Source organism: Phyllobates terribilis, unplaced genomic scaffold (assembly GCF_046119375.1).
Source record: "Phyllobates terribilis strain yellow unplaced genomic scaffold, ASM4611937v1 Scaffold_9__5_contigs__length_417890890, whole genome shotgun sequence".
NCBI lineage: Eukaryota > Metazoa > Chordata > Amphibia > Anura > Dendrobatidae > Phyllobates > Phyllobates terribilis.
In genome coordinates, this window is record NW_027362769.1 from 149701789 (window position 1) to 149714445 (window position 12657).

General features: G+C 43.5%; 1 protein-coding gene across 3 annotated transcripts in view; it reads left to right on the top strand.

The window, feature by feature from the left end:
- Positions 1–12657, top strand: part of CACNB4 (calcium voltage-gated channel auxiliary subunit beta 4) — a 124366-nt gene that overhangs the window by 52775 nt on the left and 58934 nt on the right. Inside the window, exon 1 of one of the 3 annotated variants that reach the window (XM_073647180.1) lies at positions 508–922. The exons of the other annotated variants lie outside the window; for them this stretch is intronic. Coding sequence (XP_073503281.1) covers positions 878–922 — 45 coding nt within the window. The 5' untranslated portion in view covers positions 508–877. Of the gene's footprint in view, positions 1–507; positions 923–12657 lie in introns of those variants that run through there. 3 annotated transcript variants of the gene reach the window in all.

The window sequence follows — 12657 nt, forward strand, 5'->3', positions numbered from 1 at the left end:
TGCTTTTTTTATGCATTTTTGGTGCATTTTTTTCACTGTCCTTCCGTCTCTTTTTATGTATGTACATAAAGTTCTGTGAAAAAAAAGAACCCCATTCTATTTTGGCTTCAAAAATGCTGAAAAAACGCTGATACAAATTTTGATGCGCTTTTTTCACCACCCATTACTTCCTATGGGTGAAAAAAAGTTGAAAAAATTGACATGCTCTATTTTCCAAAAAAAACATGCAAGGCACAAAATCCTGAACAACTAAAAAAATAACCATGATGTGTGAACAGAAAATTTTGGTTTCTCATAGACTTTGGTGGTACTGCAAAAGGCAGCTGAAAATTTGCATAAAAATCTGCATCAAAAAACCATGATGTGTGAACATAGCCTTAAACGTATTTTGCTTGCAATCGGCGTAGGATTCAAGTAGGAATTTCCAAACGGGGAGGGAGGAAAGAAAAAAAAAAAAGAATTGCAAAAAAAAAAAAAAAAGGAAAAGGAGCCGGGGAAGGATTCTTGCATTGCACATTATAGACCTTCTGCTCGTCATCTTACTATCAAAGCAAATGAACATTCAGCTGAGAGCTCGCAGCCAATCGCAGGGCACATTCCTGGGTCTCTCACCAGTCCTTGGTGGGGAAGGGTTTTGCTTTCATGCTCTGAATTTGGAACACAGATAAAAATGCCAGGTCTGAACTGCCTCTAGGGATAACCTCCCCTCTATAATATGAATGAACAGCATCTTGGCTGGGGAATACAAACACAAAAAAAATTCACAGTGCAGGCTCGGTGTCTTGCTGAGGCCTTCAATTCCCAGCAGTGGTCGAGCTAGCTTTTTTTTTTTTTTTTTTGTTTCTGTATTGAAAGGTGCATTGGATTCTAGACCTCCATGTACGACAATTTGTACCTACATGGATTTGAAGATTCGGAGGCGGTAAGCATTTCTTTTTTTTTTTCCCTTCTTCTTCATCCTTCCATCTAGGAAGATGCATGCTTGACTATTGCAAAGGTTTTTGACAGTACCGGTGATGGCAGGTTAATGAATATGGTCATTCACAATGCTTAAAGGGACCCCCCGTTGGGAAGGATTTAGGATTTTGAAGGGTAATTGGTCGTCTATGTTGCAAAAGAAGAATGATCTGCAATGATATCCCTTTCATGGAATGTTTTTAGTTGGAAATTGTATTGTGTTAGATTTCATGGGCACGCTTGGGTTGGAAAGGGTGGACGATTGGTGACGGTCCGGTGTGATGACAGCAATGCAACAATGTACCGGGCAGGTCTATATCGTTATGTAAGAAGTCATTGATTTTCATAAATGGGACCGGTGCCTACGTCATTGCAGATGTGTAAACTTACTGGTGTGATAAGCACAGGGGAGCAGATAAGATTACATTTCAGGCTGCGATGCTGCGCTCTTATCCCTTCGCCCCAGCATCAGCAGTTATAAAGCTATGGTGTCAATTGTGGCTTTTCTGATGGCAGATTTGCACGGTGGCCCATGTGCACGTTGAGCCTCTCCTGCAATATTAACCAGTGATAGACCGCGGTGGTCCGTGCAGCATCCCCTTCGTTCGCTGGGGAAGAAATACGGGGGGGGGGGGGTTTGATAGGAATAGGCATTATTTGCAATGTTTTTGCATTGAAATGTCGATGGTGAAACTGGAAGGAGGAGGAGGCAGGGCAATGCTTCTCCTGCCTGAGAAAAAAAAAAAAGATGTGCAGGATCTATCCTTTCAGGGGGAGGCCGAGGAGGAGGTGGAGGATGAGGAGGAGGAGGAGGGATCTTTAGGAGAAGAGACACACGCTCGCTCTCTGGAGATGTAGCCCCTGTGTAGTAACAGCAGCTCTTGGAGGGAAAATCAGAACAACCGACCACATATTTCTATCGGACACATTGGGACTGGGTTTAGGAAATCGTCATAGAATTTAAAGGAGGTCTGTGCTTTTATCTAAGGTTAAAGTATGGCAGCCTGATCTCAGCACAAAGGGGAAACTTGGAAGTTCCTCAACCCCAAACCTTATTATGTCATTTTTAGGATTGGTCTCATTATATGGAGCAGAGAGACTTTTTGACCCTCTCAGGCTCCGGTGCTTCACGGTGACCACACCCCCAATAGTTACGCACCCACTTTAGCTTATATCCTGTGATAGGGTTAGGTCGGTGGTTTCAGGACCTATTACTCCAGAGAATCATGAATATAGTCTGCATTATAGAAAGGACATATATGCAAAGGCCTATGGAGTCCGATCTTGCACCTATATGGGTGTTAACAAATAACACCACCTTGGGCCCAGCAAAGGGGATGAGTCTGAGGGTCCACCCTCCTTATATACATGAGCTCTGCTATCATTGTACGCATAGGATATATAATTAATAGGTTATTTGTGTATCGTCCCCTAAGAAATAAACCCTAAGGGCGAATGATTTGCTTCAAAGTCACCTCCAAATCGGCGGGAGCTTTGGGGTCCATTATTTTATCAGATTTGATACTCTGCACCGCTTGACTTTCTCATTCCCTTGTTGGTTGGGGTCCTCAGCTTTTCAGAGGTGATTTCCAATATGTATAATTGGGTTGTTGCAGTACGTACCTGTCTCCCATGGTGTGCAGATCCATGGAAAACCAGAAAATTCAGGCTTAGTAGCAAGAGACCCCAATATGTCACTCCTCGAAATGTCATACCCCTTATATGACACACATAGTATGTAGATAGGTCACTATTTTTTACGCCATGCAAGTCAGTTCAGTATTTATTACCCCAGCAGCTGTTATTGGGGGTCTAATGTGCATGACCACAATACAATAAAACCCATATAAGTATACGACACGACTATTCCTGTAAAATGGTCAGTTCTGTGTGTGTGTGGCCCATGAACCCTTAACTTAGGACCCCCTTTGAGGATGGCACAATGACTCACAGAGACCTAGCAGTATTTAGCTGTATCAGGTGTCTAGTTATTATGAGGCAAATAGCATAGAGGTCTCTCAATGAGAACAAAATCTTGGCAGTTACACACAGTATCGAGGGCTTGGTGGTTATACATCAACATTGAGGCACAGAGCTTGGTGGTTACATACCAAAATTGAGGTACAGAGCCGATGGTTACACACTAAAATTGAGGCAAAGAGTTTAGTGGTTACACATCATAATTGTGGCACAGAGCTTGGTGGTTACACATCAAAATTGAGGCACAGAGCTTGGTGGTTACACCTCAATATTAAGGTTCACCGCTTGGTAGTTACACACAAAAATTGAGGTACAGAGCCTTGTGGTTACACACTAAAATTGAGGCACAGAGCTTGGTGGTTACACTCAAAATTGAGGAACAGAGCAGGGTGGTTACTCATCAAAATTGCACAAAGATTACACAGCAACAGGAACCAAGGAAGGCAATGCCAGCTTGTACAGATTATAATATGGAAGTGTTCTGTAACCACTTACAATATCCAAGGCCATCTCTATCCATGGATCACTTCAGCAGGCCGACACCACCACGCCAGGTCTCAGGGTCACTGCTGTTTTCAGCCACAGACTTAGATCACTGCTCCTAACTATTGACATATGCATCATAGCTGTCCGGCATTCTACCTAATACGCACACTTACTTTATTTCCATTTTTTGACTGATGATCTGATGCGCTAAGCTGCCTCTTGATATCACCTCACCCCACCTAGAATGGAGCCAGTGCGGCGCAACACGCAACGTCTGCACATGTGACCTCTGACCCAAGCATCTTGCATGATCACCGTATTTCAGACTTAGGCCACCACCCCACTGTCAGTATTTGATTAGTATTCGGTCAGTATTTTTTCTCAGGAGTGGGAGCCAAAATCAGGTGAGGAACAATCAGAGAAAAGGTATAATAGAAAAAAGGCACCAATTCTGCATTTATCACCCACTCCCAGTTTTGGCTCCCACTCCTGAGAAAAATACTGACCGAATACTGACCAAATACTGATAGAGGGGCCGTGGCCTTAGAGGCACAATACATGGGGTGAACCATAGTTACATATCAAATGTATAGTGCCTGCAACAAAATAGTGTTCAACACATGACGTAGTGCAGCATTGCATGACATAACATGGAAAATGCTACGAGTTACTCACTGGCGGTCCACACTTCAAAGACACAATATGTTGGAAGAGTGTGCTGTGTGCATTAGGCCTAACACTGCAGAGGTTCTTTGTTGATTTTATTACGTTTTTGAGGTGGGAGCACAGGTGCAAAAAAAGTTAGGCAAAAGTAATCATGTGTTCCCCGTAAGTGTACTGTACTTGTAAGAGGGGCTTGCTTTGGAAGACACTCACAATGTAGTTTCCTTTTTCACAACAGTGGCACAACCTACACTGGGACCCAGGGACTTCAATCTCTTCTGGAGGTTCCACCATGTGGAGATGACTATCAGTCGTTAGCTGACTTTTATGGGTCTATGAGAGGCTAGACCTGCTTTTTTGTAACTTGCGGGTATACACCACTTATCATAGTAGAGAAAATGAAAGAAACCTACCAATCGACAGAGAAGCCAGGGATAGTAGGAACCAGAGGGTGCTTGAATTAGCTGGTGGAGCATAGCAGTAATCGGCAAAGAGGAAAGATATTGAGCACATCCATCCGGTGAGAATTGATAAAAATAGCTTTATTTAGTCCATTAACTCAAAGAAAAATAGGGTAGAGATTAAAAAACTGACATATTTCTGGTGCACTCACACTATGATTAATGGTGCTGAGTGCACCAGAAACGCGTCAGTTTTTTAATCTCTCCCCTTTTTTTCTTTGCTTTCAAAGGACTAAATAAAGCTATTTTTATCAATTCTCACTGGATAGATGTGCTAAATATCCTTCCTCTTTGCCGACCATGTATTTTTGGGCTCTACACCACTATTTTTCACAAATCCAAAATAAGAGTTGAGGTACTGATCTTGGTTGTTGCACATCAGTGTTAAAGCACTATGCTTTGTGGTTACACATCAAAGTTGAAACACTGAGCTTGGTGTTTACACATCAGAATTGAGACACTGAGCTTGGTGGTTACATATTAGACTTGAGGCCCTGAGCTTGGTGGTTGCACATCAGAGTTGAGGTACTGAACTTGTTGGTTACATATCACAGTTAAGGCACAGAGCTTGGTTGTTACACATCAGAATTGAGACATTGAGCTTGGTGGTTACATATTAGACTTGAGGTCCTGAGCTTGGTGGTTGCACATCAGAGTTGAGGTACTGAGCTTGTTGGTTACATATCACAGTTGAGGCACAGAGCTTGGTTGTTACACATCAGAATTGAGACATTGAGCTTGGTGGTTACATATTAGACTTGAGGTCCTGAGCTTGGTGGTTGCACATCAGAGTTGAGGTACTGAGCTTGGTGGTTACATATCACAGTTGAGGCACAGAGCTTGGTTGTTACACATCAAAGTTGAGGCACAGAGTTTGGTGGTTACACATCAGAGTTAAGGCACTGAGCTTGGTGGTTGCACATTAGAGTTGAGACACTGACCTTGGTGGTTACACATCAGAATTGAGACACTGAGCTTGGTTGTTACATATTAGACTTGAGGCACTGAGCTTGGTGGTTACATATCACAGTTGAGGCACAGAGCTTGGTTGTTACACATCAAAGTGGAGGTACTGAGCTTAGTGGCAGCACATCAGAGTTGAGGTACTGAGCTTGGTGATTACACATTAGAGCTGAGGCACTGAGATTAGCAGTTACCAGCAGCAAAAGGAGCTGTCTCCTGGTTCAGTTCACAAAATAGTTCACAGCAGATGGTTTCAGAGTTTAGCAGGTTAGTTCGGTCACTCAGGTCACTTGTTTGAACCAAGGCAGCTTGGTTTTTACCTAACAACAATATAGATAAAAGAATGGAGGTGGTCCTCAACCATTTACAATATCCTAGGCCGTCTCCTTTTAGCAGTCATCCAGCAGGCCCAATAATAATAGCAGTTATGAGCAGGTCCACAGCGATGATGAAACATTTTCCAAATTTAAGGCTGTGTTCATATTTCCATTGGTGACCCCGTTCCGAGCATCTGTTGCAGATTCCTTCATATTTGATGGTGCTATTTGTCGTAGCAAAACAATAGAAACGTTGACAGAACCCAACAGACTCCATTATAAATGAATGTTTTTTTGTGTACCATCGGCACATGTTAAACGACGGCTCCAGCACTGACATAGCTCACGTTATACATGGAAGCCTTAGCAGTCTGTGGCTCTTATCTGAATGACACTTATTATTCCAAGCCAGAACATTTCTAGCAGACTCTCCCCTCCTATGCAAAATCTCATCATATCAGGTGTTAGCTGCATACAGTCAAGTAAACCCCATACAAGGTTAGAAACGCGTGAATATTAGGCATCAGGCACCATGCTGGGCTTGTTTATGGGGTATATTTTGCTGCCGCTATTGTTTATTGAGGTCACTCTGTTGCCACTTTTATATGGGCCCTATAATTTATTAGGGGCGCTCTGCAGGCCATGTTAAAGGGGTCTCTCCGATACTCTTCATAATAGAGACACTTTGGCTGCCATTGTGTGAGTCTGACCTTGTGGTCAAAGGGTTACAAGGAAGAAAACTATTAAAAAATTGCATCATTCGAGAAATTTTTGACTTTTCTACATTTTTTTTTTCATCTCATACTGCATATCAGTATGACATATCTGGAGTTTTCCTTTAAATGCTCCCTGTACTTTTAACAAGCTTGTTCTCATTTGATATATTATTTGACTAATAGATAATCTACAAATCACTTTATTTAAAAAATAATGTAAAAAAAAAATCCCTCCGAAGTGCAGAGTGTCTCTTTTATGTCATTTTGCTGTCCCCTGCCTGCTGTCAAGTGTAAATCCTTCTTTAGCAGGAAAGACATTTCAAAGCTATTGGACAATGGCAGCAGCAATACAAGCTGGGAAGTGAAGGAAGTCCTAGCACCTATAGTGCTGGCAGAGCAGAATGCCAACAAAGAGGAACTGTCAACTTGAAAAGAGTGTGAAGTTTATGGTTAAGGGACAGCTGCACTCTAAGTATATAAAGTATTTATTAACAGTTCAAACTTTAAATATAATACTGAATGCACCTTAAATGGATTTTTTGGGATCAGGACACTGGGGTTATATGCAAATACAAAAAGTTTTTTTTTTTTTTTATTGCTTTAGGGGGGAAAAAAAAACAGCAACCCCCTTTTTCTAATGCAGGGTGACCCCTTTTAAATTAGAATTTTGGAAAGCCACCAGCAATTTTTTATTTTTTTTAACCTAGAAGGGAAGTGTGAATGCGTCTGTATGGCAGGAGCAGTACTTAGTATTATTTTCAAGCTATTTGGAAGCTTTTCGAGGAAAATTATTTGCTACAAATTGAAGAGGATCAATTAGCTTTCATACGTAACAGATTCCCATGGAGTAAGTGCGGGTTGCACTGTAATCTTTACCTGCGCGATTGTGCTGTATTTGAATCAAATTATTCCGTAGGCTGTGAAAGCCGGCCTCACCCTGTGCAAAGCAACAACATAGGGAGAGCTGCTGAATGTTTAATGCCTTACTGGCGGCTTTAGAGCCGCGGTAAATATCACATAGAAAATCATACGGCTCTCTCCCCCTTGTGTGTCAGACGTGGAGCTGAGAAACGTGTTGCTGCACTGGTAAAAGAGGTTAACGCGGGGCTTGTAAAACGCAGACGTTAAAGTGCCGCTGGTCTGTTACGTTGCTTTTACCGCTTTGGATTTAGGAAAGTGTCTACATACTATGTAAAAAAAAAAAAAAATTAAAGGGGTCATCCACTACTGGACAACCCCTTCTAAAATGCTACAACCCCAAATATAAAATAATATTAAAAAAAAAACATAAACTGTACATGCTTCCCGGACTGGCGCTGTTCTAATGATTGTGTCTCCCAGCCGCAGATTGACATGACCTAAAATTGTCACATCAGCGTTGGGAGAAATCGCTGGAACGGCGCCTGTCCGGGAGTATTGTAGGTTTTTAGTATTGTATAGCGGACAACCCCTTTGATTTAACAAGAGGTGAAAAGGGAGCAAGGTCATAACATCAGTAAAAAAAAAAGTCTACAACCCATCGGCCCGCTAACCAAGACCTGCAAATGTCCATGATCCACACCACCATACGAAGGAGACGCTCCACAAGACAAGAGTCTGGAAGTGTCTTAGACCCGTCTTTCCTAGAGATCAAGTGTTTGCTCACCCAAGCGGAGCGTGCATATGTATGGAGGGCGAGAGCTATCTGATGGGTATGCTCAACCTGATTCTTAAGCCAATACACAATAAATAGCCAAATGATTGGCTAATCGGTCCCCAGCTATATTGCCCGACTCATACACTTGAGTGCTCGCTCTGCTGAATGCTCTTGTGCTGTCTATGAGAAAGTCACTGCCAGACATCTCTGGCGGAGGCTTATCTCATCAAGAACAAAAACGATCGGCAGTACGAAATAAATAGACCCCTTGGTTTTTGGACATTGTCTTTTATTTCACAGAATCCACTTGGAGCGAAGGCAATCTATGCATATTAAAATGTAGTTTTCCCACTGCTCGCATTCATCAAACCCTTAACCCTGTTTGGAAAAGAGTTAGTGAGTTCTGCTATCTTGACCCTTGAAGTGTTGGTCCACGGTAAATGCTCTCCGCAGGAAGCAGATTTTCATGAATGTCTTCTCGCTGCAAGATCAAGCCTAGCCCCGACATGTTATATGAGAGTCCTGGGCAACGTATGGCTGCCCACAGGCCGGTCCGCAGACCAGGACAGACACCGGCCCTGTGAACTTTACTGTCAACAAAATAATTAATAATAATTATTTGAATAAATTAATAGTACAGGTGAATATTAGAAACTTTACAATATATTTTATCAGACAGTTGTGATTCTTTTTCCACTTACTGCATGACCCACTTCTCTCCCTCCCGTTTCCCTCCAGAACTCATCATTCACTCTGTAAAAACAGCCCAAATCCATCTTGCTCAAGGCAAGACGGACTATCCGCTCACTGTGCTGTCATATTACACTTCAAATTATATTCTAAGGGAGAGGGGAAGAACAGACAGGAGCAGAGTGAGAAGACAGGCGGTGGATGACACAGGAAGATCGTGCTGAGCTTTCTAACAAGTCTTTTTGACTCCAGAGCTGGATTCACAGCTATACGATCTCTGACAGTGGCATTTACACCACACCGGCAGTGGGGTGCGTCATTCCATGGCCCATTGTTGCATCCGTGACGTGATCACGGGGCGCTGATGTCATGCCTTGATGGCCAGGAGTCTGCTGAAGACTCCTCTGCCTGTCAAGATGTTAATCCTTTTACAAACCAGCCTGTAGCTGGCGTTCATAGCAGACTGTGATTTTTGCAATATGCAGCAGTGCTGATGCACTGCTATGTATAGCACAAGCGATCGGACAATCGCAGCTTTAAGTCCCCTAAGGGGACTAACAGGAGCAGTGAAAAGTGAAAAAAACAGTTTTAAAGAATAAGAAAAAAATATAAAAGTTCCAATCAACCCCATTAAAAATTAAGAAATTAAAAAAATACACATATTTGGTATTTGCTGTGTTCGTAAACATCCGATCTATCAAAATATTAAGTAAATTCGCCCAATTGGTAAATGGCGTAACGAGAAAAAAAAATCAAAACTCCAGAATTGCATTTTTTTGGCCGCTGCCACAACGCAAAAAAATGTAATAAGAGGTGATCAAAACATTGTATCTACCCAAAAGTGATGTCAATAAAAACATAGGCTTGGATCACAAAAAACAAGTCCTCACAGGGCTTCATATCCCGAAAATTTAAAACGTTACGGTTCTCAGAAAATGGCGATGACGTGCCCCTGGGCCTGAGTCGCGCAGCGTTGCGCACGCGGGAGCCTACCCGGAGCCGGATCTGATAGGGGTAGTAGTCTCGTGGCGGTGACCCGGTCCGTGCCCAGGGAGTCAAGCTGAGTGGCAGTCTTTAGCAGTAGATGTTAGAATGTTCGACTACGCCACCCGTTGAATGCGGTCATGAGACCGCCGCTGCAGGGCAGACCGCTGAGGCCGGTGATACGGTTGTGCAGCGGGGATGGTATAACCCCCAACGGGAGGGGTATGGCCTCAGGGCAGCGGACGTGGATGATGAAACACTCGGAGACGGTGCGGTGTAGTTCAGGGTCTTTACTGGTGGCAAAGGTAGACCCTCCCGGAGTACTGGCTAGCGATCGGGGCCTGGTCAGTCCGCGAGCAGATGGGATCTCCCCTGGCCAGGCGGAGTTGTAGGCCTCCCCAACTAATCGTACTCTTCTGGCTACCTTGCTAGAGGCTGGTAAAAGTAGCCCACGTCCCTGAGTGTACCGTGTGGTGCTCACCCGTATGGCCGGTGACTCGGGGCCTTTTGGTAGCTTCCGCTCCACGTCGCGGTGCTGGTCCCTTGCGTGTGACTGTGCCTTCGGGTTTCTTGGCCAGAGGACCTGAAATCCCCTGCCGGGCGGTTTCTGCTGCGGGGTAAGGATTAGTCCCCACAGCCTCGGACTCCGGGTCCGGTAAGAACTCTTCAATCAGGGCGAGCTCTACAGCTTCCAGCCCTGACCTCTTTTAGCACTGCTCCCACTGAGCTCCTGATCTTTCTTTCCTATAGCTGCTCCACTACAGACCAGACTGTGTCTCTGTCTGTGTTCTCTGCTCTTTCTCCCTAACCCTGCCTCAGCCCCAGCTTTATATAGGGGAAGTTCTTCCCCTCCCAGGACTGGGCAGGAGGTGTGGCATGCATAGGATGTCTGACCAGGAAACCTCCCACCTGCTCACAGACGTAATATTGCTATTACTGTGGAAACCAGACCCCTGGGGTGCCACAGCGACACAAATGAATTTTTTTTTACCACTTAAATAAAACAAAAACTATGCATGTTCGGTATCTCTGTAATCATACTGACCTGGAGAATCATATTGCCAAGTCATTATTACTGTAAAATGAATGCCATTAATAAAAAAACTCACAAAAACAATTGCAAAATTGGGCTTTTTTGTTTTGCTATTTCACTGCACTTGGAATTTTGCCCCACTTTCCAGTACATCACACTATAAAATGAACGATGTGATTCAGAAGTACAACTCGTCCCGCAAAGAAAGAAAAAAGCCCTCATGTCGACGAAAAAATAAAAAAGTTATGGCTCTTTGAAGAAGAGTAGGAAAAAAATCGAAAAACACAAAAACGGAAAATCACCCAGTTGTGAAGGGGTTAAAAGTGGTTTCAGAAACGTGGCAAAGAGGTAAAGATGTTGACTCGGCCTCCAAATTCTGTAGATCTCAATCCGATAGGAATTGTTTTTAGAAGTCAGTGGAGGCCGCACCTCACATGTTATAGGACCTAAAGGATCTGCTGATATCATCTTAAGGCTCGTTATCATAGGACACCTCCAGACGTCTTGAAGAGCCCATATGTTTTAGAAGCACGAGGGGAGGTCTACTCAACATTAGGCCAGGCTTAAGGCTATGGCTGCTTGGTGTAGATGCCATGATACATTGGTTAATTAGGGTGGTCTGTACAGAAAGATAAGGTGGCCTTGGGCCCCTTAGATCAGACCACTCCTGCAGGTACACAATGTTATGGAAGGCACCTATTCACTTTCGTTGATTGGTCTCAGACTATTTTCAATAGCCATGCCTCAGAAAAAATAAACATGACACAACTCTTTCCCTACAACATTATGGACGAGGAAGCCAACAAGTCCATTCTGCCTTGGCCACAGTATTTAGGTACACGGCCAAGGTATCATACCTACCATCCAGCATGCTGGGTCCATTGGGATGCATGTGATGGCTTGCTCAATAAGTTGTTGGCAATTTATTTTTGAGGTTTTTTTTTAATAAAAAAAAAATCAAATTAAATTCCTCCAGAAAGGATGATCTCAGTGTCTGCAGTAGGTGTGAAAATGAGGTAATCATTATATCCCCAGAGCGAAGTGGTTAAAATCCTGTGAGACGAAAACTGAAGGCAGTGTGCATCCTGGCCTTGACTGAAAGTAGAGAGAAATAATGATGAGATGAACACAATGCATTATGTAAGCAGACATTTGCAGAATAATAGAAGGAAAGTCTTTAAATGAGCCATCTCTTAGTGACTTACGGTACGCCGCCACCGCTGCTGCTGATGTTGTTTGGACAGAGTGGGCAGTAATCTCTGGAGGATTGTATGTTGATGAAATGAGGGGGTGGAGGTGGGCTGGGTATTGATAGGCTTGCTGGGACACGGTAGAAATGATGCCTAGATCGACATAAATTGGTTTGTTCTTTGTTAGTTTTGTTCCTTTGAAGTTCCTATACTTGGTTGTCTTTACGAGACACTTTGGGAATAGCTGTCTCTGTAATTGTCCCTTTGTTGACCAATGGCATCTCAATGGGTGGTTGTTAGACCTATTCCTTGTGAAGAGCCCTAACCCCAAGACCCCTCTAGTAGACGAGTAGACACCAGTACAGTTGGCCATACGTATGAGATAGTTATTGGCTGATCGTTTGACAGTTTCTCACTATTCCCCCATCCACATGAGCGCTCACCTTAGCATTCGTGTCTTACCAACAGGACAAAAGGAGAAAGCTGCCACCAGAAATTTCATCGTCTTTGTTAACCATCATCTGTCAGGAAAGAGTCAGTAGGCCTCCATACAGTTAAGATACTTGGCTGATCCTGATCGA